The following is a 25,561-nucleotide window of genomic DNA, read 5'->3' on the forward strand; positions in this document are numbered from 1 at the left end:
CAGGTGTGTAAAGGGCTTTGACGTGCGGCAGATCCTCCAATCCCTGTGAAACAGGGATCATTGTTTCTATTCTACAGTGAGGACGCTGAAGTCCAGAAAGGTCAGGTGACTGATGAAAGGTCATAAAGTTAGCAGGAAACAGGGAAAGGACAAGAAACCAGAGCTTCTAGTTGCAAGGTCAGGACGCTTTTCAGCCCAGCAGGTGAGTCTGCCAGCCAGACTATGCCCAGGTCTCTGCCCTCCCCAAACACATGCACCAATTTGGAGGGGCTGCTCCCAGCACATATGCTGCAGGAAAAACTTCAGTGCTCAGCCCTCTCACTCTGTGACAACAATCCCTTAGAAAGGGGTCCCATGTTGTCCATCTGGGCCCCTACACCAAAGAACACCTAATTATCCATGGTCCCCACTCAGGAAATGTGCCCACAAATAAAGACAAAAGTAAACCCAACCACACATTCCTCAAAATCCTTCTCTCCATTTCACAGAAACACCACAGCAGAGCAGAACTGTAACCTGATAGCACTCCTGTCTGGTTTTGGCTCTTTCAAAACATCAGGGACCTGACAGGAAAGCAATGCAGAAAACTGCAGTCCTTTGGCCGCTTGTTAAGGAGAGCCCTGAGCAGTGAGTTCCAGACCGGAGATGCGCCATATAACAGCAGCCGCTCCACACAGCCCTGCGCAGCAGCCATCAGCCTCTGGCAGCTGCAATGATGCTGAGGCAGTGTCTCCACTGCCCCAGTGGCTTCTGCATGCAGGTTCATTTGGGACACGACAACTCTAACTCCATCTCTGGCCAGGAGCCAGCATAGTAGGTGCCGTGAAAGCCAGGAAGTGAACTGCACAGAATGGATTATTCCAGTGTCCATGGGCGGCAAGTGGGTCCTACGTCACCGACAGGTGAATCTTAATTATGAACCAAGGTGACGGCAGAGAGGATGGACAGCAAAGGAGGGTGTGTGTGGCGATCAGCCATCAGAGGAGGCGGCCCTGTGTGATGAAAGGACCTCCTCAGGAAACCTCTCCACCAGCAACTGGCTCCAAAGGGTCAGACTTCCCAAGAAATTCCTGTGAAAAGGACAGGCTCGAGGCGCGTGAATGTGATAGTCAGCAATTCACATCTAGGTATAGGGAAAAGAACCTAGATTAGGCATCAAAAGTACCCAGTCCCCTTCACACAGGGCTGGTGGGGAGGGGAATGGTGCAGCCACTTTGGAAAACAGTCTGGTAGTTTCTTTCAAAGTTACCAAATGACCCAGCAATCCCACTCCTAAGTATTTTTACCCAAGAGAAATACACCTGTGTCCACACAAAGACTTGTACACATCCTGATAGCTGTATTCATAGTAGCCCCAAACTGGAAACAACCAAAATGCCCATCAGTTGGTGAAGAGATGAACAAAATGTGGTATATCCATAAAACAGAACACTACTCAGCAATAAAAAGACATGAACTAGATACACACAAGAACATGGAGGGATCTCAAAAGCACTGTGCTGAGCGAGAGAAGCCAGATCCAAAGGGCTACACACTGTAGGATGCCATGTGCATCACATTCTGGACAGTGCAAAACTGTAGTGGCAGAATTCAGGTCCCCTGAGGCTGGGGCCTGGAGGCGGGGGAGGGGCTGGTAGCAAGGAGGCATGAGGGAACTTTTTGGGGACAGAGGCGTGGTCCATATTTGATTGCGGTGGTGGTTATGTGGCTGCTCGTGTTTGTCAGCAAAGAACTACATATTTTAAATTGGTGAATTCCATTATATGCAAGCAAATTGTACCACAATGAAGCAGATCTTTAAAACACTAGGTTCCTTTTCCTTATCTAGAGCTCAAAGTAGTGGCCCATGCTGGCTATGACTTGGAGAAATCACATAAGCCTGCTGGGTCTCCACTGCTTCATTTGTACAGGTGGCTGCATAACACTCCCCGGGCAGGGGAACTGTAGGGATGAAATCAGAAAATGTGAGTGAACACACACAGCCAGCAACATGTGGGGCTTCCCCAAATATCTACTTCTGTTTTCTTTCCTCAGTGTGAGTAAGTGGCTCTAATGATCCACACACCTTCCAACCAGCCAAGTCAAGGACCAGCAGGAGGACTCAGGAAAGTACTGAAATGCTGGGGAGAACCAGGACAGTGGCTGACCACAGTCAGACAGGGAGGGCAGCCTGGTGGGGCCCTGGAAGCCATGGACGCGACTGCGCTGGGAGTGGGGATGGGAGGTAGCAGGAGTTGGCGGGTGGGGCACAAAGTGGGAGCCAGGGGCAAATTGCTGCTGACTTGACCATTTTGCAAAAGGCCAGCCTGACTGTGGCCTCAGGCCTCTCATTTCCTCTACCTTAACGAGGGGTCATAGAAGTGCCTTCCCACAACTACAGCATCTCCCTCCACATTTGGACTCAAACACAGAGTGGGGCCAGAGACAGAAAAAGTCTCCTTCATGACACACTGTGATTTGTTTCTGCACTGTGTGAACCCTTGGCTCTGTGACACGGAACACAAGTTTCAGCAGTCCCTGTCACTTCCCACAGGCGAAACAGACAGAGCATTCTTTTGTCCGGCTTCTGGTGAAATGCCATTATCGTTATTTTTAGGAGGAAGATGGAGAATTGGGGTGGGTCCACAAAAAGAGGATGGATTCAGAAGACTTCCAGGAACCTTAAAAGGCTTGGAAACTAATTGTGCCCGTTCTTTTTGATGTCTAATTCTACTCCAAAAGTTCCTCTCAGCACAATATATTAATACTCATCGGCCAAGAGAAGGTTAGGTTTTGGCTCACAAACAGTCAAGGAGAGAATCTCCTTAATTCATTGAGAAGGCAGAAGATGGCGTTCAAGAGTATTCACAGGTAACTAAGATTGCCAGAGGGAGAATCGAGTGAGCTGTCAGCGGTGAAATACACAGGAAGGTAGAGAGAGCTACACTGAGACAACAAAGGCAGCTAAGGGAACAAAGCCTGGGTCCCTCAGGTCTGTGGCCACCGGCTCCAGCCAGGACAGCCTGGTAGCTGAAGAGCACGTCCTTGCCTGTTAGATGCCTGTGTTTCAAGTGATGCTAACTTGCTAATGCAGATGTCTCCGCAAACCCTGCCCCTGGCTCACCACCCGGTGAGCAATCACTCACTTTCCCCAGGACACCTCCAGGGAGGTGCTCTTCCAGCACCTCACACTTAAGCGGCTAATGCAGGTTCTTCCCTCAGACGCAGCACGGTTCCTGGGATGACGTCAGCGCTGCTCTCTGAAAGCACCAGGCAAGGAGGCGAAACAAAGAAAATCCTAAAGAGCAGGCGAGAGAACGGTGGAACTGGCAGAGAGAGGCACTGGCACGGATGGAGAGGGCAGCAATAAAAATGTTTAAATGCTGGGGGACACTTAGAGGCAAAGGTACAGCAGGTGACAAAAAAGATGAGGCTGAAGTTCAGGAGAGACCCAGGCAGCGATGCCCAAACGACAGGCTGAGGAATCACCTCACAGCTGCCGATGCCCTTGACAGCGATGTCTGAGGCTGGCGTGAGTGCTCCGGGCTCAGAGATTCCTAGAACCCAGCTACAATGGCCTTATCAGACTGAAACAGGAACACCAAGATATTCCAAGGGAGGTGACAATAGGGTCCAAAGGTCGCGCCTTTATGGCTCACAACTGTGTGCTGAGTGTGGCCCGAATCCCAGCTCCAAATGGTCACCCCATGTCTACAGCCAATCAGCTGACCAGGGTGGCAACCCCTGGCTCTGCTCAACAATGACAACCATCATTTACTGAGCACTTACTATGTGCCAGACCGATGCTAAGTGCTTTCCTCAGATGGTTCCATTTAACTGTTAGAATCACCCTAATGAGTATTTCCTATTATTTTACAGATGAGGAAATCAGAGCTTAGAAAAGTAACTAGCAAAATCATACTGCTGGCTCTGTAACAGATGTTGATTGGATGTTGTCTGGGTGGACAGAGGCAAGGATGACCGGAACGAGACAAGCAAACGAAAGGCCGGCTGACAGACCACTCGGGTAGCACTTTTCCTGGGATTAAGCTTAGACCTTGTAGGCCTATCAGCCAGAAGCAGTGTGTAAAATAAGAGCTGCTGACTGGGCACGGTGGCTCACGCCTGTAATCCCAGCACTTTGGGAGGCTGAGGCGGGCGGATCACCTGAGGTCAGCAGTTCAAAACCAGCCTGGCCAACATGGTGAAACCCCATCTCTACTAAAAATACAAAAATTAGCAGGGCATGGTGGCACATGCCTGTAATCCCAGTTACTCAGGAGGCGGAGGCAGGAGAATCGCTTGAACACGAGAGGCAGAGGTTGCAATGAGCTGAGATCCAGTCACTGCACTCCAGCCTGGGCAACACAGCAAGACTCCCTCTCAAAAAAAAAAAAAAAAAAAGAGTAGCTGCCCAAGAACACAACAACAGCAACAAACACTGATGACACCCCAGTTTTGCAGAAGGGGAAGGAAAAATAAGAATGTCAACTCTCCATTCAACAGAGAAACAGTGCCATTGCTGTCTTTAAATTTTCAAACTCATCAAGAAAAGCTCCAGAGAGGCCAGTGCCAGCAATGCCAGCTGTCTCCCAAGTCTGAAGGGTTTCCCTCTGGGTATTAGAACTTGAGGTGTTCAGCTAGAGGAGAAACAGGACGCACAGGAAATCACACACAGAGCAGGAGGTGCCTCTCAAATGCCTTTCCCACGTGTCCAACTCTGCTTTGTTTAAAGCACGATCAGACCCGCCATCTGCACTTTTACTTGCTGCCTGACGAAAACCAGGTGCCAAAGGCCTCCCAGCACTCATGGGGCCCTTTGCCCTTAGGAAAACACCATGATTCAGCCAGGCGAGTTTGATACAACACTGTAACAAAGCGTGTGCAAAGTGCCTACCTAGCTCCGGACTGCTGAGCCTTGCAGAAAAGGCACATTTTGACTCTTCTGAAAGTGGGAAAGATTTGAAAGATGGGATTTGCACCTTATTCCTATACAGGTCTGGAGATCTGGAACTTCTCCTGAAGCTCCATGTTTAGCCAGATAATTGAGACACTCCACCTGGTCACCACTGGACGCCAGCCACCCAAACAGTCCCCTCCACAAGGCACCTGGCATTCTAGTGCCTCTGGAGAGAGCAGCCATCTCGCTAGCACAGCTCATGAACAAGGATCCCCTTCCCTGGACAGCAAAGATGTAAACCTGCCCCTAGAAACACTGAGAGTCCTAGAGGTAGAATGAGTCAGCCAGCAAGCTCCAGCCCATTCACTGCAGACCCCTGAGCAAATCAAGTCAGGAGAAGGTGGACAACTGTACCCTGAAGACCACATACCACCCAGACCCAACACAAATAGCTGTCAGCATTGCCACCTGTTACAAAGCTTCAGATCTTGCTTCTACCAGGATTTCCCAGCTGAGCAGGAACCATCAAAATCTGGTCCTGGAAGGACAGCCCTCCCCGTCTTGGCAGCCACACCATTTGGCCCTGGCCCAAGGCTGCTGTGGCATGGGAGGAATCAATGGAGGAATACATGGCTCTTCCCTGGTTCCTTCCTCTCCCACTTCATTGGATAACACTAGTCACATGGCCCTAATTGAACTGTGAGGGAGGCTGGAAAATTTGTAGTATGTGCATGTCTAGTGAGTTGCCTCCACCACATCCTCTTAAGCCTTGGCCTCTCATTCCCAAAGTCTAGCCTTATTTTCAAATGAATTCAACGCCTTGTTACTTAGATCTTTCCTCATTACCTCAAAGCCACAGTGGCAAAAAGCAAACAGCATCTTCCTAAAATATTCCTCTTCCATCATCCTCTCCTAGATATCCCTCTTATCCTTCTTCGCCAATTAATTTATTCACTTAAAATCTTCCTTTGACAGCTTCACTCCCTCTCCGCACTGCTATCAACTCAAATGTGAATTATTCCAGTAGCCTGAACTCGTCACTGGCCTTTTACTTTCTTTCCCTTCCAATGAACCTGGTACCCAGCTACTTAATCCTTATCCTTCTTCCCAAGGCCCAATTTCATTCCTTTCTCCCCTGTTCATGAGCCTGCAATACTTTTCCTGCTGCATCCGTCACGAGTCACCATATACACTCGCAATTTGAGGTGCTCTAGAATCTGCCCGTGGAATTAGTCAGGACATAATCTCCCTGTTTTTTGGCAGTGCCACATCCATTCCTGTCTTCACAGGTTTGCTCATGCCGCCATTCCTTTCCCCAGAACGCCCTTCTGCTCCTCCCACACAAATCCTAATCCTACCTCAGGATCCACTTAAAATACAACCTCCTCACTCAACTCTTTCCTACCAACATGCTTTCCTCTCTCCTTTCTGCGTTACCAGAAGGCTAAGCTCTGTCGCTGAGTAATGTGCTTTTTGATGATAATCTGAATGGTACAAGAAATCCTATTTCATGCTCCTTTGAGGGAGTGTCTAATATAGGTTGCCTTCAACTATAAGTAGTAGAAAATTCCAACGCAACTGGCTTAAACAGTGACGACAAAATGTACGGAGGTTGGACTGTTCAGTCTTCAGGGGCTTGGCCCCTCAGGGATCCTGGTTTTTCCCGTCTCTTCCCCTCTGCTGCCCTCAACAAACCTGCTTTCCTCATTGCAACAAGACAGCTGCTTCACGTCCAAGAACCTAGTGAAAGAAGCTGTCCCTTCTGCATTTCCTTTTACAATGAAAAACATCTTTCCCAGAATCTCCCAGCAGATTTCTCATACCTCAGTGGCCAAAACCATGTCACATGCCCATGTCTAAACTACAGGCCTCTAGGAGGAGTTCTGCTCAATCAGCATGTACCCTAGAGCTGGAGGCAGGGTCACCTTTCCTTGAGTGGCATGTGGGAGAAGTGTGGCATCCAACCCAACTGGGTCCTGCCAGCAGGAAGAGAAAAGAAGAGCCACTGTAGGTAACCAATCCCGTCTACCACAGGCAAGGACTAATACCACATATCTGTGTTTCCCCTCACTTGCCACCCCCATCCTGTGCTGGCAGATAAGGATGCTCAACAAATAGCTGTGGAACTACAAATTATCCTGTGGGTGTGAGAAAAGAGTGTGCATTATAATAGGGTGGTACAATTGGACATGTGTGCATAGAAAATGGAAAAAGAGCCATGAAATCCAAACAGATGCAAAAACGTTCTTAACAGAGAAGGTTTGGGAAGCTCTGATCTAAGCCCTAGCCTGGGCCCAACTCCCAGTTCCACAGATAGGGAGCAGGCCCCAGGCCAGAGTGCTGGGTTTCTCCCAGCAGGATCCAGCTGGGGCCTTCTCCTCAGTTCAACCCTTGTCTCTGGGGACCAGTGGTCTACAGTCCATCCCACAACCCTTCACACAGAAGTTCCAGGCACAAAAAGGAAGCTCACAATAAGGAACGCCCATGCCTAGCCATAACTGAACACATCACAGGCTCACACAAATCTGTGGAATGAGTGCATGATCTCATGAGCTCTGGTCTGGAAAAGCAAGTCTCCCTACACTCGGGCTTAAAGGGAAGGCTTCTTCGGCTATGCCAATAGCTCTTTCCTCTCTCTTTCTTCTTCAGACCAAACAGCTCCTATTCCTGCCTTCCATCTCAGCTTTCCAGCATACTCTTCCCAGGTTCTTTGGGCTACTGACAAGCACTCCAGACCCAAATACACGTGCTCCCACCTGAGGTTGGGAAATGTACCAAGAACTGCATAAAAAATATACCGGACAAAAGGCACTGCAGTCTCACAGATATGCAGCCCCACAGTCTATATCACAGATCACCAGTTTTAGCTGTTTGAAGTTTTAGAATTCCTTTTCAAATACCATAGCTAGCATTTATTCGGCTGGAGAAAACTGTGTTAAATGCACCCTACCGTAGGATCATTGATTACAACATGCATCCAACATTCAATACATATTGACTGGGCAACTATTAGGTTGAACTACGTGACATTATTGACATTCGACTGTTTCTGACCTATCAAAATGGCAATAAAGCTCAACTTAACATTTACTCGATGCCAGACAGTAGGCTAAGGAAGGATTTGGGACACCACGACAAACAACAAAGCAGTAACCCCTGTCCTAATGGAACTTAGAATTTAGTTTATTAAACCATTACTCACAAAAGTACAATCTAACTTCAGGATTGTAATTAATTATAAATGCATTTTATTTGTTTACTGCCTGACTTCTTTGCTAGCCTATAAACTACACAAAGATGAGGGTTGTCTCCTCCGTTTCACACACTGGCCAAGCATATAGCAGAATACATCCTATATTTGTTAAATGTATTGATTAGTGTTACAACAGACAATTGCATGTGCTATGGAAGCCTTTGGCAGAGAGATCTAATCTAATCTTGGAAGGCAAGGATCCTGGACGTCACTAACTTGGAATTTCTGATACTGATGATAAGGTTGAGTTAGGTCTTCACGAAACAGGTCTCTATACAGCGTATAAACAACTACCAGCATGCACAGGGGTTTCATAGGGACTATTTAAAATACTTAAGAGAACAAATGGTTTTCAAGCTCAGTCTAGTATTTCAGAAATTCCATTCACATGAACAATTGGTACGCTAATTGCAAATCATTCTTATTTCTCTCCTAAAGCAGGATCCCCTAAGGATCTTTATTAGGCATTCTGTTAGCCTAGTTTGAGTTACAGTATTTACTTAAAAGTAGTAACAGTGAAGTTCTTGAAAAATATTTGGCAATTCAGACATTTTACTAATTCAAACTAATCTTCCTCATTAGTCTACACTGTTAGAGATTTAACCATCATATTAAGAGAAAGTATCAAAGGCTTCACTTAGAGTAATAGTCACTAAATTCTTTTGCAAGACACCTTGGTAGCAGGAACCTGAGCTAACATCAGGAGGTAGGGAGAAATAGAAAATAAAGGAATGACAATTTGAAGAGCAACTGCAATCCAATTTAGTCCAACAGATGACACATATATGAAGTCACATTCAAATTATAAGCAGAGCACAACAAAATTTTTGATCCTTATCTTTTGATTAACCTGGTATCATTCAAGGAAAAATGTCAGTGAATACCACTGACCAGCAGTCCTCTCTTATCTATTTTGCAGTATCTCCCTGAGAACCAGCCCTGGACACAAACTGCATAAATATCAATGAGCCTAGACAGTGTCTTCATGTGTGTTTGGCCTGCCATTGGTCTCTGTACCCGTATGGAGATTTAGTAACACACTGGTCACATTCATGGGGCATCTTGAACTCTCTTGACATGGTAAATGAACAGCAGGCCCTGTCCCCATGCCAAAAGCAAACAAAAACCTGTCACCAGCAAGGAAGACACCCGGTCTCTCCAAAGGATGCCAAAGTTCCCATCCAGCCTCCTTTGCAGAGCCTCACAAATCTCTCGGATGCAGGCAGGATGATCACGGGCTAGGGAAGATTATGCTCTGAATGTCTTAAGAGATTAGTTTCTTAAAATCCTCCACATGACTTCAGTCATCCCCGTTACAGATCACAGAGTAAAAAGCCTACTTGATTAAAGCTGAATGCCTATACATTTGCAAAAGGGAAAATATGCAGAAGAAAACACGAGTCAGATTACTGATGGGCATAGCACCAGCTCTAGGACATCAGGGGTGTTGAATAAATGATGACAAGGAGGCACATATAGTTCTGATATATTCACCATAAATACCACAGTCCTCGAGGCTCTCAGTTATTTACTTTCCCCCAAATCAGAGACGGAATCTGGCCTTATCTTCAAATGAGGCCCAGCTCTCCCCAGATTCCAAATATGGGAAATTACAGCTCCTCTGTGGTAGGGGGAAGAGTGGGAAGGCGAATGTTTGTATTGCATAACGTTTTAATTAAAACACAGATGACGTGCCCCAGAGTCTCTTTATCGGCTCCTGTTAGGGGCGTTTTCCAGTACTCCTTCCACCCTCTGTCACCATGGTCTTTTTTTCCCTCCAGGACAATTCACCTTTAAAATAAGAGGATTGGGCCGGGCGCGGTGGCTCAAGCCTGTAATCCCAGCACTTTGGGAGGCCGAGACGGGCGGATCACGAGGTCAGGAGATCGAGACCATCCTGGCTAACACGGTGAAACCCCGTCTCTACTAAAATACAAAAAAAAAAAAAAAATTAGGCGGGCGAGGTGGCGGGCGCCTGTACTCCCAGCTAATCGGGAGGCTGAGGCAGGAGAATGGCGTGAACCCGGGGGGCGGGGCTTGCAGTGATCTGAGATCCGGCCACTGCACTCCAGCCTGGGCAACAGAGCCAGACTCCGTCTCAAAAAAAAAAAAATAAAATAAAATAAGAGGATTGGGCATGAAATCTACAAAGATTCTTCCAAAATGAACTCAGGCCTAGAGGCATATTAGTTCTCTATCTTGTTGCTCCCTTCTAGAAGTACACAGTTCAGAGGGACGCCTAGCCAGAGAGGTGCCGAAACGCAGAGCTGGAGCCAATCACCTGCTCCGACATTTCGCGCTGGGCAGGGTGCTCAGAATGTGCTCTTGCTTCTTTGTAATGAAATATCAGAAGACAAATTACAACGTTGTTCAGCAAGCTATTTTTTTGTACTGAAACATCAGAAGGCATTATGAAACCGTTCAGCAAATCATCTCTAAACAATGTCATAAAGGGTTACCTAGCTTGGGGTAAGCCCGGAATGAATCTATCTGCACCATCATTCCTCACCCTAACAAACGTGTCCATCTGTGAAGCAGAATTCCCAACACATCACCATCTCCAAACCAACACCAAACCACGGCCAAACAAACCTGAAGAGGAAAACCAGAAAGGTCTCGGAGAAGTGCTGCTTGTAGGGAGAAGAATGGCCCTGCACAGAGGCTCCCGAGGGCAGCAGGCGCCTGCTTTGGAGCCCTGGTGATTTCCACCAGGCAGAATTTACAACCATCTGGGACCTGCAGTCTCAGAGGGCTCACAGGGAAGGGGGAAGCTCTTGGCTACCCAGGAGGTCACCAGTGACTCTCAGAAAAGTACAGATCAATGCCTGTTTAGGGTTAACCCCAGGTTGGGAGAGGGCATCTGGCAAGGAACAGACTTGGAAGAGCCTGCCCCTCATTGAGCTGCTACAGCAGCATCTGGGAATTTGTAAGAGCCACAGTGATGAAGCCCTGGGCTATGTCCCCATATCCTCCCTTGCCAGGGCGCCCTCAGGGAGGCCACACTGCAGGAGGCAGAGTATGAGGTGGGGAAGATGGATCGGCCTTATCCTCACCACCCCCCATACGAGGCTCCTCTGAAGAAAGCACGGTATGGATGGTGTCTCCTCTCTGGTGGGAAGTATGTGATTTCTCTATTTCTACTTCTCTTTTGTTCGGGCTTCCTAGAAATTCAGAGCTAGGTGTGAAATTCCCAATTCCCACAGACAGGCAACATCCCCAGCAGTAATAAAGACATTTCACACACCCAGGACTTGGGATATTTGTGTATTTTCAAGAAAAAAAGTTTGCCCTTTGGCCTCCTCAAAGCCCCCCCCCCCACCTTTTCCTCGCTCTCCCCTCATCACTGCTATTCATGATCTTACTCCTACAGATACCCCCCTTCATGGTGGCACAGGGCATTGGTAACTCATGGCTGTAAAGAAGAGCTGAGAACAAAACAGGAAGAAAAGAGGTTAAGCAGTGGCAAGAAAAAAGATGTACCTTAGGAATAAAAAAGAGTTCCCCAAAGTCACAGTGTATTTAATTAATCCTTCTATTTATTAAAGATTAAAAATACATATCAGGTGACTACTTAAAATGTTACTCATGATTTTAACTTTGAATTCTGTGGCACTGGAGATAACAGAACAATGAGTGCTTGTAGCAGACACTCGGTTATTTGTTGAACGAGCTTCTCGGGAAAGCCTTCTTAGGAAAGTATTAGAAGTAGATTCTACTAGAACAGGGGCTACCCCCAGAGGTCTCAGGACAAGGGGTAGAAAGTCAAACACTGATGTCTAAGAAGGGATGATTATATGACACATGAATCCCACAGCCATCTCTCCAAAAGAGCAACTATTTTAAAAATCAGGTCTAAAGGTGAGCCATCCAAGAAACTGCTCCTGCTCCCACAGGTTTTAAAGAAAGTCATTCCCGTGAACATGAGAAGTAACCCAACACTTTGAAATGATAATCGTTTTACAGCAATAACTGTTGCTGCAGGGCCTGAGAAAAAAATTATCTTCCTTTGGGTTAAAGTCTTAAATGCTGAGCCCGCAGCCAGCAACCTTAAAGGCTACTCGGGTCCAGTTCATTCTATCTGGAGGAGCCACTTGGGAATTGAAAACACAGGAAAACATTTTTTCTGGTCCATGAACAAACAAGAACGCTTAAATGAATTAGACACAAACTAAGTATTTATGGTTGTCATCCTAACAGGTTTCAAATAGGCTTCATTTTAATTTAACATAATTTTAAAATTATAGGAAAATAGTCAAAATATGAATGTGCTTAATTTGCTGAATTTATGTGTTTTCGAAGAAAATATGCAGAATAAACAAGTCAATTATTCTCACTAAATACATTAAAATTTAAAGGTAATATTTTTATTATGACTTGCTCTCCTGATATAGCAAAGTTATTGTTATATAGTTATTGAAGGAGGCTCACTACTTCCCAATGATTTCACAAATTACAGCTTCAACCAGCTATAAAATAACCAAATCAGTTCTGATATAGCCATAAAATTAAGCCTGAAAAAATAGTGAAGTAAATCATTCCTTTAAAATCAAGTTGTTGAACAATATGTTCTGCATGATTCCACTTATGTCAGAAAAAATATATTTTTGTGAGTATATACATAGAAAAGGGTCTGGAAGAATATATACCAAACTATAAAGAATCTATATCAAAGTCAATAAGGCACATGGACAAGGAGGGGAACGTTCACATTTTACTTTCTACATTCTTAGAATTATAGTCACTGTTACCTCCATCAAAAAATTAAAATTCAAAAATTAGGCCAGGCGCAGTGGCTCACGCCTGTAATCCCAGCACTTTGGGAGACTGGGGCAGCAGATCACCTGAGGTCAGGAGTTCGAGAGCAGCCTGACTGGCCAACATAGTGAAACTCCATCTCTACTAAAAATACAAAAATTAGCCGGGCATGGTGGAGGGTGCCTGTAATCCCAGCTACTCGGGAGGCTAAGGCAGGAGAATCACTTAAACCCGGGAGGTGGAGGTTGCAGTGAGCCAAGATTGTGCCAGTGCACTCCAGCCTGGGTAACAGAGCGAGACTCCATCCCAAAAAAAAAAAAAAAAAAAAAAAAAAAAAAATTAAAGCAAACAAATATAAGCTACCTCCTGAAGTAGAAACCAGTATCTCTTCACCTTACATTTACATAATACTTTACCCTAATGCATTTTATCTGCTGTTCTAAATCATGACTTACTTCAAATGAAATCTTAAGTGAAAATCAAGATTTTCTTTTGGGGGTGTTATATAAAAAAGACTGTAAAATTTCATTCTCTGAAAGTCTTTTTAAAAAGGAATAGATCATACCTGGCTGGGATAGGGTAGGTGTGATCTGACCCACAGCAAATGATGGCTGCTCAACTCTGCATCTCCTTCCCCTCTCCCTGCTGAAAAGTGCTACTTGGCAAGGTCAGTCAAGGTCACCAATGCAAACAAGTAGTGGACAAACACCATCCAGGTTATCCAAGGTTCCTGAGGCCCAAAGCAGCACATGGGGTTGGGAAACTGATCACCTTAGAGATTTCAAAATCACCTAAAAATAACCCCACTTTCCCTAACCACAGGGCTTAGGGACCTAATGGGTCAAACACATATGTGCTTTGGTCATCCACAACCCAGACCACCAGACTAATTTTGCTTTAGAACTGGACTATATCAAGTGTGAATGATCATACTGGTTATCATGTGGGAAAAAAGGTTTAATTACTCCCTAATTGTCTGGGAAACAAAAGATTTCAAAATACGGAGCTCCCAGGGGAAGGAGAGTTAATAAAATGGGTCCTTGAGAAGTGAAGTGGGAAGCCTGCCTCATGCCATGGCACCCGCGATGACACAGGTGTACCCAGTGCTCTGCTGAGAGCAAAGACAATGTTCTCAGAGTTGCTATCAAAAAGAGGCAGCAGACTGCATTCTGAAGCATCAGACAATGGGTCACATGCAAAAACAGAATTAAATACACAAAAATAGCACCAACTTAAGGCAAGCCTGGGTAAGCTGCACCACATCAAAGAAAGAACACACAACTGGTACCAGATTTTTTCTGTTTTAATAAAGAGAAGGCCTGGACACCTGAAAGTTGACGGGAAGCAGGCATCACTAATTTCTCTGAGTTCACAGTTTTGTTAGAGTGTTTTTGCTCTGATTATGGGGTTTTTTTTGAGATGGAGGTTTTTTTTTTTTAATTTTTTTGCTTTTGTTGCCCTGGCTGGAGTGCAATGGTGCAATCTCGGCTCACTGCAAACTCCACCTCCCAGGTTCAAGAGATTCTCCTGCCTCAGCCTCCCAAGTAGCTAGGATTACATGCACCCACTACCATGCCTGGCTAATTTTTTGTGTTTTTAGTAGAGATGGGGTTTCACCATGTTGGTCAGGCTGGTCTTGAACTCTTGACCTTAGGCGATCCACCCATCTTGGCCTCCCAAAGTGCTGGAATTACAGGCGTGAGCCACCGTGCCTGGCCTGATTATGTTTTGATGGATATACAGAAGCTCTTGCTTTAGTACAGAAACAGGCCCCGCTTCACTTCGACCTGTGGGCCCCCCACCTTCAGAAATGTCCAGTGCCATCCCTGGCTCCTCCTCTCAGTGGTCTTCCAGGATATCCACTCACAGCTTTCTGACTTGTCGCCCACCTGTCTCTAGCCCAAATACCCAGTCCTCATGGCAACTGACTGCACCAATTTTTTTTTTTTTTTTTTTTGAGACAGAGTCTCGCTGTGTCGCCCAGGCTGGAGTGCAGTGGCGCGGACTCGGCTCACTGCAAGCTCCACCTCCCGGATTCACACCATTCTCCTGCCTCAGCCTCCCCAGAAGCTGGGACTACAGGCACCCGCCACCACGCCCGGCTAATTTTTGTATTTTTAGTAGAGACGGGGTTTCACCATCGTCTCAATCTCCTGACCTCGTGATCCACCCGCCTCAGCCTCCCAAAGTGCTGGGATTACAGATGTTAGCCACCGCGCCCGGCCGACTGCACCAATTTTTACAAACCTACACCCTTAGGGTTCCCATCCCAGGACATTCAGGCTTCTCCACCCCTTTACAAATGCCCAGAATATCCTCTACCCCACAATTCCAACAGGACGTCACTCTCCTATTACGTAAGAAAAATGCCTAAAATTCCAGCCCTTCCAAAAGGCCTTTCCAGATTGACCACTCAGGAGTTACTCTGGCCTCCCCTTCACTCCTCCTGCTAAATTGAAAACAAGAACAGACTTGCCTGGCCTCTCTCCCCGGGTAGACACCTAGCCTCAGTGAACACATCCTGTCAGTGTCTTCCTGTCCATTTGCAAATTGATTGTTTGTTTCATTGCCAGCCTTGGATGACCTCTCATAGAGGGCAGGGACGGGTGGTGTTTGGCAAAGCCTTGGTTGTCTGGAAAATGGGAAATGGGGTCTTCTGGTGAATTTAATTACAGGGTTAGGTGGAAACTTTGCTTCAACTCTCGTTATTATAAAGCCTATTATAAAGCTTTTTAAAGTACATCTGACCACTTTCCAGCCAGGGTAGAGTTAATATGACTTAATCTTTGATTTAGGATCTTGCAGTGCCCCAGGCTCACCGTTCTCTTCTGCTACTATAATTACAGTTGCGGAAGACATAGAGACTGAGCTGATGACTGCTTGGAAGCTAATTTCGAGAAAAAACCCTTGCTACCACATCTTGTGATTTTTGCCCTTCTGAAGGTGGAGTTCAAAAATAAAAACAAAATCCCACTTAACTGAGGGTTCCAGTTAAGGGAGGTCTGCTGCCATGGTCTTTGTTAAGTGCCTGCCACCGTGGCCCACAATTAGTCAGTTAATAAAGGGTTCTTGATGAGAGAATTTGGTAACATGTGATTTTCCACAAATACAAGCTTGATTTTGATGCAACCACTCATTTCTTTGAAAATCAGGGGGCATTCACACACAGGTGTTCTAAATTTCCTTAAAGTAAAAACCAACCCTTTACAAGGAATAGCTGTGTTCACTTCGAGCCGTAAAGAAGCAGGTGTCCACTCATGGCAAATGAGGAACTCCTTTTTTATTTATTTATTTATTTATTTTTTTTGAGATGGGGTCTCGCTCTTTATTGTATGTGTGAGATGGGGGCCACCCAGGCTAGAGTGCAGTAGTGCAATCACAGTTCACTGCAGCCTCGACCTTCTGGGCTCAACCAATTCTTCCCACCTCATCTTCCAAAGCAGCTGAGACTACAGGTGTGTACCACCATGCCCGGCTAATGTTTTTGATTTTTAGTAAGATGAGGTCTTGTTATATTGCCCAGGCTGGTCTTAAACTCCTGAGATCAAGTGATCCTCCTGCCTCAGCCTCCCAAAGTGCTAGGATTATCAGCATGAGCCACCATGCCTGGTCAGAAGCTAAAAATATTAATCAAGGAGTCATAACTAAGGATGCACTGCACACCCGAAGCCAGGGACCACAAGAGGTCAGCAACCGGGACAGCTTCCTCCATTTCCCAGGCCTGGGCTAAGCAGCAGTGGCCTGGGCTCTGGGACTTACTTTAAGCCTAAATCCCAAACTCATTATAATTTAAGCCAATTTTCTGTGTCCAGCATCACCCCACCTAAACTGGTCCTTAAAACCACTGACAGTCATTTCTCCAGTCTGTAAAAGGCCCGCTGAGGCCTTTGCATTGTCTGGACTTCATTGGGAGTAGAATGCCCTCCCCATCCAAATCCTGACCATTTCTGAACACTCAGCCCATGTCCTCTTCGTCTTCCCCAACAACAGCCACCTACACTGAACTTCACTTTGAACTCTGTAGGAGACTGTAGATAGAGATGGGGGTCTCACTATGTTGCCTAGGCTGGTCTTGAACTCTTCAGCTCAAGTGATCTCCCTGCTTCTGCCTCACAAAGTGCTAGGATTACAGGAGTGAGCCACTACACCTGGCCTATGTAAGCTTTTTTTTTTTTTTTTTTTTTTTTTTTTTTTTGAGACAGAGTCTTGCTCTGTGGCCCAGGCTGCAATGCAGTGGCACAATCTCAGCTCATGGCAACCTCCAGATTCTAGGGATTCTCCTGCCTCAGCCTTCCGAGTAGCTGGGATTACAGGCGGGCGCCACCATGCCCAGCTAATTAGCCAGGTTGGTCTCAAACTCCTGACCTCAGGTGATCCGCCCACCTTGGCCTCCCAAAGTGCTGGGATTACAGGCATGAGCCACCACACCCAGCCACGTATGCATTTTAAAATGTTATGCTCAGAAGGGGTCTATAGGCTTCACCAGACTGCCAAAAGGATCCATGACACAAAAAACGTTAAGCTCTACAATCAGACAAATATGAATTCAAATTCAGATTCTGCCAAATTCCAGCTCTTTTCCTTTGAACATAATTGTGTTCAAGGGAAAAGTGTCTTGAATTTCCTTATCTTGATCAAGGAAGCCAACACAGAAACAACACCTACCTTGTGAAACCATTCACTCATCAAAAAATTAACCAGGCCAGGCGTGGTGGCTCATGCCTGTAATCCCAGCATTTTGGGAGGCCAAGGCAGGCAGATCACAAGGTTAGGAGTTCGAGACCAGTCTGGCCAACATAGTGAAGCCCTATCTCTACTAAAAATACAAAAAAATTAGCCGGGTGTCATGGTGTGTGCCTGTAATCCCAGCTACTCGGGAGGCTGAGGCGGGAGAATCACATGAACTCAGAAGGCGGAGGTTACAGTGAGCCGAGATCGTGCCACTGCACTCCAGCCTGGGCAACAGTGTGAGACTCCATCTCAAAAAAATAAAAAAGAAAATAACTGAACACCTGCTTACTTTGCAAGGCACAAGGCTGAGTTCCGGGGCTACAGTAATGAACATGACAGAGATGGTCTTTAAGAACTTTATACAGAAGGTCATGCTATGTAAAGTGTTTAGCACAGTGGCACATAAGCACTCTATAAACATTTTAATACTCACTGATAAAACCACCACATGTAGTGTTTAATTATATGCTGATTTAGATTGCTTTCTACGAAACAAATGTTGATTCATCAAACTCATGCCTTCTTAACAAGCCTTCTTGGAGGCCAGAGGCTCGGCTTCAGACTCAAAGGGAATAGCTTATTAGATGAAAGAACACAGGATTTGGAACCAAATGGTCCTGGCTTCAAAACCCTACTCTGCCACTTTTTAGCTTTGTGACTGTGGCAGAGACGGGCAGCTGTCCCCCAAAATCTGTTCTCTCCTTTCCCTACAGTCATAGAATCCCAAGTTTTTCTCAGGACACATGGATCCTCAGGATAAGCATATTTTCCAGCCTTCTTTGCAGCTAAGTATGGTCACATGACTAGGTTCTAGCCAATGAGAATGTCAGTGGAAGTACTGTATATAACTTCCAGGAAGTATCTTTACATTGAGAGGTCCTACCCTTCACTAGCCTTTTCTTCCTTCCTGATGGCTGGGGCTAGAAGTCATCCTGGACCACGAAATCATCTTGGGAATAGAGAGCATGCACATGGAGAAAGACAGCAGGAGCTTGGAGCCCTACCACTGTCAGCAATCTATCTTAGGCAAGTTCCTTTTTTTTATTTTATTTTATTTTTTTTTTGAGACAGAGTTTTGCTCTCGTTGCCCAGGCTGGAGTGCAATGGCGTGATCTCGGCTCACCTCCACATTCTGGGTTCAAGCGATTCTCCTGCCTCAGCCTCCCAAGTAGCTGGGATTGCAGGCATGTGCCACCACCATGCCCCGCCAATTTTTGTATTTTTAGTAAAGACGGGGTTTCACCATGTTGGCCAGGCTGGTCTCAAACTCCTGACCTCAAGTGATCCAACAGCCTCCCAAAGTGCTGGGGTTACAGGCATGAGCCACCGTGCCCAGCTTAGGCAAGTTACTTAACCTCCCTAAGCTTCAATCTCCCCATCTATAAAAATGTGATAATGCAGCCGGGTGTGGTGGCTCACGCCTATAATCCCAGCACTTTGGAGGCCGAGGCAGGTGGATCACGAGGTCAAGGAGATCAAGACCATCCCGGCTAACACGGTGAAACCCCATCTCTACTAAAAATACACAAAAAATTAACTAGGTGTGGTGGCAGGCACCTGCAGTCCCAGCTACTTGGGAGGCTGAGGCAGGAGAATGGCATGAACCCGGGAGACGGAGCTTGCAGTGAGCCGAGATCGCGCCACTGCACTCCAGCCTGGGCGACAAGGCGAGACTCCGTCTCAAAAAAAAAAAAAGTGATAATGCAAGGTATCTATCTTGCAGGGTTGTTTTGAAGACTGAAAGATGATATAGGGCTTGGGTCACAGTAAGAACTAGAGTTAGGGGAGCTGGTATTACTGCCATTATGGAAGTACCAGCAGTCTTGCTGCCATGAAAACTGTAGAAGATGGCAACATCTTAACACAGCCCTGGGTACTTGGAGGTAGCTCAGTGATTCTCACAGTTGAAAGGCATCCTAGTAGGCGAAGTCCTCCTGACAAGAATTTCCTTCTCCCGCACCCTTGTCAAATGGCCCCCAGGAAAGGGAAGTGTACTACCTCTGGGACAACTATTAGGACAGTGATATTTGTTCATCCATAAATCACAATCCTCATCTCCTTCTTTCAGAACTCTTCTCCTGATTGCTCCAAACCATCTCACTTTTCTTTGCCTCCTCTTTCTCTTCTGCCTTTGATCACTCCAGCCCTGTCTCTGAGGTCACACCCATCAGTACTTCAAAGTTTCTTTCAATCCCTTTCAGAACCACCCTCTGGCTTCTCCCTTAAGAAACCTTTTCTAACTAACTGGGAAGTAAGACATGGCTTCCTCGGCCTTACCGTATTCAAAGAAGAGACTTCCCAAACTCTACAAATCAACTTCTCTCCCTCTGGAGCAGAACACAAATGATCATTTGCCATCTACAGGTTCTCAGATGTCCCAATCTCCTACATTTTTCATTGCTAACACTTTTAAAGCTATTTAATCTTGTTTGCAACATCAGCACTGGTCTGGGAGGTATAACTCTTCATGGCTACACAAAATCAAAATGTGCTGTATGTGTCTAAAGCTTATATTCATCTTTCCTGAGAATTTTTCTTCCTGTTCTTGCAGACACAAATCCTATGCTCTCTTTCCCACATTGCTGTCATCTTCCCATGTCATTGTCACTCATGCAGGCTGCTCCCAGACAGAGGCACATTTCCAGTTACCCTTCCCTTCCTACCCCTGCACCAGCCTGCATTCTCTCTCTAATCTTCTGCCCCTCTGGCTACATCTGTCCTCAAGTAGAGACGTTACTACCCTCATGACTCAACCGGGACCAGGCTTAAGTGGCTTTGTAATTGGAACCAAGGGTTGTGGTGGCAGGGCCACCCCTGCCCTGTGGCCACCCTGTGGTGGCCATGCACTGCCACCACAACCCTTGCTGGGTGAGGCACCTAGGGTTAGGACAGAAGAAAACAACACAGTGGTCAAGGGGGTAGGTACAAAGACAAACGGTAGGACAAAGACATAAGCAGGAATCAGTGTCCCAAGAGACAGAAAAAGAGGAATCTGATTCCAATCCCAGATACTGGCAAAGGACGGGTGCAGAAAAGCACAGGTCTATGATGTTGAGGGAAATGAGAGTGTCTCCGAGATTTACCCTGTGTACCCCCTCACATACTGTCCGGGGTTTTCTAACCAAAATTGCCATTTCTAGAGGCTGGCACCTGCATCAGTCTCACTTTCAGAGCACTTAGATTTATCCAACTTTTATAAACAAAATTTTATTCCAGGCATGTGACCTACATGGGCTTAAAACCTTAGAATTCTTTGCTGTTTTAAATTCACACTACACATTAATTCACATTACACAGCAAGAATGCTAACACATGAACCAGACCACAGCAGACTGCAAGCAGGAAATAAGACCCCAACATGGGTTTTGTTCCCTCCCGAAACGCCTTCTACCTCTCCCAGATTAGGAAAGTAGTAGCCAGGCCTCCTTCCTACCGTACTGACAGCCATCAGGTGAAGAGAAAGATGAGGTTCCACCAGGGGGGCTCCAAATCAGAGATCCATATGCATGCCTATAGTTCCAAACCTTCCCACGTTAGCCTGCATCTAGGCGTCTGCCACTGTGCCCCTTTAAAGCCACCTTGATGCTCATTTTCCTCCATGGCACCTGTTTACACATGAAGGTGAGGGTGGAGGAAAAATGACAGCATCTGCCAGGTGCCAGGGCCCCAGCTCCACTCCACAGAGTGGCCCAGAGAGTGAACAGCAGGGGACCAGCATGCAGCCTTACATTTCTTGAGCAGCCAGAAGAAACAAAAGGCACAAATGTCACATTGCCTTGTTTTCCCATTGATGGCTACTTCTCCTGCCCTGGGCCCCACCCTGCCACTCAGCCTTCTTTCCCGCCTTAGCCACACACCCCATCCCACATCCAAATCTCCCCAAGGGCTTTCCTTGTTTGTGTCCTGTTGAATCCACATGAATCACTAATTGCTGATTTAAACCCAGACACTAAGCGAATGACACATACAGTACAACAAATACAGATCCAATATGAAGAGACTGGCAAATGGAGGGCTCCCTGCCTCTTGACTCTGCCTGAGCATAGAGGTGACAGGGAGACACTGCCTGTATCCTAGCCCACAGCTGAACAGAAGACTAACTAAACTCACTGCCGGCAGCGTGTCAGCATGTGTTGGGTGGTAGGGCACTGGCGCTAATGAACTCACCCACTGGTTCTCTAAGTGAACCATGCATGGAATTACCTGAGAGAGCTCAAAGGCTGAGACCTGGGTCCCACCCCACCAAGGGAGTTTGGTTTCACTGGTCGGGGGTTGCTGCCTGAAATCAGAATTTTTAAAAGCTCCCCCAGTGATTCCAACATGCACACGAGAGTTTGAGAACCACTGATTGAACCACTGATTGAGAACCACTGATTGAACATCTATTACGAGTTTCAGACATTATTTAAGGCAGTCAAGGCATTTACGACACCTTATATCCTTGAATTGTTTATTGTTTCTGTTTTATTGATATTCAGATGTCAATCATGGTGAAGCTGGGATAGGAACTCAGGTCCCCTAATTCTAAAGTCCATTCTCTTCCCACACACCTGTTAACTACTTCCAGGGTATAGACAATGTATGGAAGCAATCTCCACTGCCAACAGATCACCGTAAGTTACGTGCAAGACACCTAGATTTGGAGATGTGAACCCTGTAGGCAACAATCATAATCCCTTCTGAATGCAGAGGACCGAGCCTTACAGAGAGGGCAGGGGGTGTGCTTAGGTATGAGGTCTGAGATGGGGAAAGAGAATGGCACCAAATCCCGGCGATGAAGTTTATCCTAGACCTGAGATGTGTTCTAAGATATCACGCTGAAGACAGTGCTCACTGGCATAAAAAGAACAGGCAATTTATGAGCAGAGGGGCCTCTTCACTGTGGTGGGGATCCTTAACAGAGGTGTCAAAGGTTCACCCAGGGCCATAGTTTCTTCTTCCCACTCCAAGCATTCTGATTTGTGGGAGCACAAAAGCCAATCCTAAAACCTCCTCTACCAGGCAGCTTCCTTTTCTTCAGGCTCTCTTTCTCCCAGAACTATGATCTAAGCTTCCTTGGTGAGGAGACACAGGACTAGTGTGCCCTCACATTTTTAGCCTACAGACCACTCAGGTAGGCAAAGCATCCCTTCAACCCCTATCCCATTTACTCCCATTTCCACCTCAAAAAAGGCACCATCATTATCACCCAAACCAACTTTCGAGACAGAGGGGAATTATGTTCCCACTCCCAGTTAGGAATCAACGCAGCCCAACAAAGAAGTGACAACACCAGAGCATCCATGTTTGTCATGCTACCAGACAGCAGCCCACCAGCCATATGAAGTCCCTAAACCACAGATGTGCAGATGCAGGACCTCACCCCAGGGCCCAAGACAGACACTTTAAGAACAGCAAATGTTCCTTCTTAAAGACAACAAATGATATTCCATCGCTGCTCCTGGATCAGAAACGGGCCTCTTCATACTCTACTCCAACCTGTGACACACACCGACCACCTCCTGGTGTCCCCCAAAGCCTAGTGTTGATGAAAAAGAACCACAAGAAATTACAAGAACCAAGAGCAGGTTAAACTTTCACATCGATTGTATTGATAAGCAGAGCCACTTACCCAGCACAGCCAGACAGCTCAGCACCAGGAAAAAGCGCTTCATGTCGGCAGCCTCCAGGAGACACAACACAAGGCGCTTCCTCTTCTCCCAGCTCCTAATCTCTCATTTCTGGCAATCCACTTATAGCTCCAGAGAACAGTTTTGGAAATAGAACTTAACTCGGAAAATGGGAACAGATTAAAGAGATCAGAAGGAGGGAGTCTGGGGGAAGGGGAGGAGTGGAGGCAAGTGTGAAAACTCCCCTATGCCACAGGAAGGGTCCACAACAATTCCGAAGGCGCTCCCGGCTCCTGCCACATCGTGTGCCTTGCAGTTTCCACTGAAATTGTAGACTGTAGTGGATTAATCCTCCAGGATCAGGGAAAAAAGAGTCTGAGAAAATCCTTTCATCCACTGATTATACAGAAATGTCCTTGGCTTCCCAGTGAAGGTGTCTGTGATCTCCCTCATTCAGATTCCCCAAAGAGAACAAGGCAGGTTTCGTCAAAACCTTTGACGGCCAAATCACCCTGCCTGACATCAACCGTTTGGGTTTCTTCACCAAAAAGTCCGTTTCCATCCATGGTGGTAGGTCACGGAGGCGCCACCTGCCCCACGCCTGTCTAGGGCACACGAAGCAAGTTGGCGTTCGGCAGCCCTGAAGCGGTCCCCCAGCGCCAGCAGATTTCTAAAACAAACACAACAGAGATTTTTATCAAAGGCAAGACTGCAAAACCCACTGGGGCTGAGCGCTGAGCTGGTCCGGACACCTGGGTCCGGTTCCTGGACCAGGACAGTCAACCTCTGCATTCTGACCTTGGGCAAGTCGCTATCTTTCCCTCCGCCTCAGTTTCCCTGCCCAGAGCAGGGCAACAGTGGGAAGCCCGATTGTTCCTGAAATACTTTCACCAAATGCTTCACTCCTGGGAATTCCCGTCACCTCCTACCGAGTCCGAGCGCCGCAGGTAGCCCCACCCTCCGCCAGGGCAAATCGGGAAGGGGCTCCGCGGTGGGGCCGCGACTCCCGGCCCCCGCCCCAACCGTGGGAGCTCTGCGCGCGACGCGTCCCAGGTGGCCCCGCTATTGTTTTACCTTCCAGGGTGTTTATTTCTCGCTGATTGTAAAGAAAAGAGACCGGGGAAGAAGGGAGTCCGGGGCTCCGCTTTCCGCTGCCGGAGCGCGCTCGCCGCGTGCCCGCCCAGCCAGGGGAGGGGTCTCGGGCCCGACCCCGAGCGGAGCTGGCGCGGGCCCGCTCCCCCCTCCCCGCCTCCCTCTCCGGGGCCCCCCGGATCCCCTCGCTGCAGCCCTCTCCGGGCGCCGCCCGCGCCCCCGCCGAGCCTGACCTCGCCCGTGGCCCTCTCCCTCCGCGCGCGTCCGTCCGTCCGTCGGTCCGTCCGGGCGCACGCCTCAGGGGACGCGCCGCTTCCTCTTCTCCCGCAACGGCACCAGCAGCCGCGCTGCGGCCCCTCCCGAGTCCCCGCCCCTCCAGCTCCAGCCCGGCCCGCTGCACTCAGCTAGGCGAGCGCGGGGCCAGGGCGGCGGCCACGGAGAGCGGCCCGGTCCCGCCCTCGGCCCCGCCCCCGGAGACGCGAGTCCGGGCTCCGGGCCTGGCGGGGGCACGCGAGTGGCCGGGGGCACCGGGGGCACCGGAGGACCTGGGCAGCGCTGGCGTGTGGGCCGAGGAGCCCGCAAAGTTAATCAGGGCTTCACACCCAGACTCCGGGGCCGCCTGCGAGATGTACAGGCCCTTCCCAAAGCCCAGCCGGCGACCCATAACCTGGGAAGCCCGCGGCACAGAAGCTCGTCCTTTCTCCTGGAAACAAAAACAAAGCCCTTTGCTGGAGACTTGAATCTGTTCATGCAGTGGAACCCCATATTGCACTTCACTCTTGGATAGAATCTGGACTCTGGAAACAGCCTGGGTTCTAACGCCGGTTCTTCCGCTTCCTAGCTGTGGCCCTTGGCCAAGTTACTTAACCTCTCTGTGCCTCAATTTCCCCATCTGTTCCGTGGAAGAAATAACCCCTACTTAAGAAGGTAATGTGAGAAGTCTGTGACATACTTGTAAAACATTTAGAATGGTGCCTGATACATCATAAGTGGTCAGTAAATATGAGCTATTATTGTTTTATGACCAACCGCCCTGTAAAGCAAGTGCTTTTTCATTCCCTCACTACTTACCCAACACGCACAACCTGCTGGGTAGACACCATCACGAGGCGACCAAAGCAGAATAGACCACCCTGCCCTCATGGAACTTGCAGTCTAGTGGGGACACAGACCATAAAATACACATGACAATAAAAGTACAGTGCTGAGGAAGAAAATGCAGACCCCAACCCTGTGTTATTG

General features: G+C 47.5%; 1 protein-coding gene across 2 annotated transcripts in view; it reads right to left on the reverse strand.

Annotated features, from left to right (window-relative positions):
- IGSF3 (immunoglobulin superfamily member 3) overlaps positions 1–24,690 on the reverse strand; it is a 93,347-nt gene extending 68,657 nt beyond the window's left edge. For both annotated transcript variants that reach the window (XM_050747997.1, XM_050747988.1), the window contains exons 1-2: positions 24,553–24,690; positions 23,230–23,897 (exon numbers count right to left, since the gene is read on the reverse strand). In XM_050747997.1, the coding sequence (XP_050603954.1) occupies positions 23,230–23,272 (43 nt within the window). In that variant the 5' untranslated portion in view covers positions 23,273–23,897; positions 24,553–24,690. The remainder of the gene's footprint in view (positions 1–23,229; positions 23,898–24,552) is intronic.
- Positions 24,691–25,561: the final 871 nt, after the last annotated feature.

Source organism: Macaca thibetana, chromosome 1, assembly GCF_024542745.1.
Source record: "Macaca thibetana thibetana isolate TM-01 chromosome 1, ASM2454274v1, whole genome shotgun sequence".
Taxonomy (NCBI): domain Eukaryota; kingdom Metazoa; phylum Chordata; class Mammalia; order Primates; family Cercopithecidae; genus Macaca; species Macaca thibetana.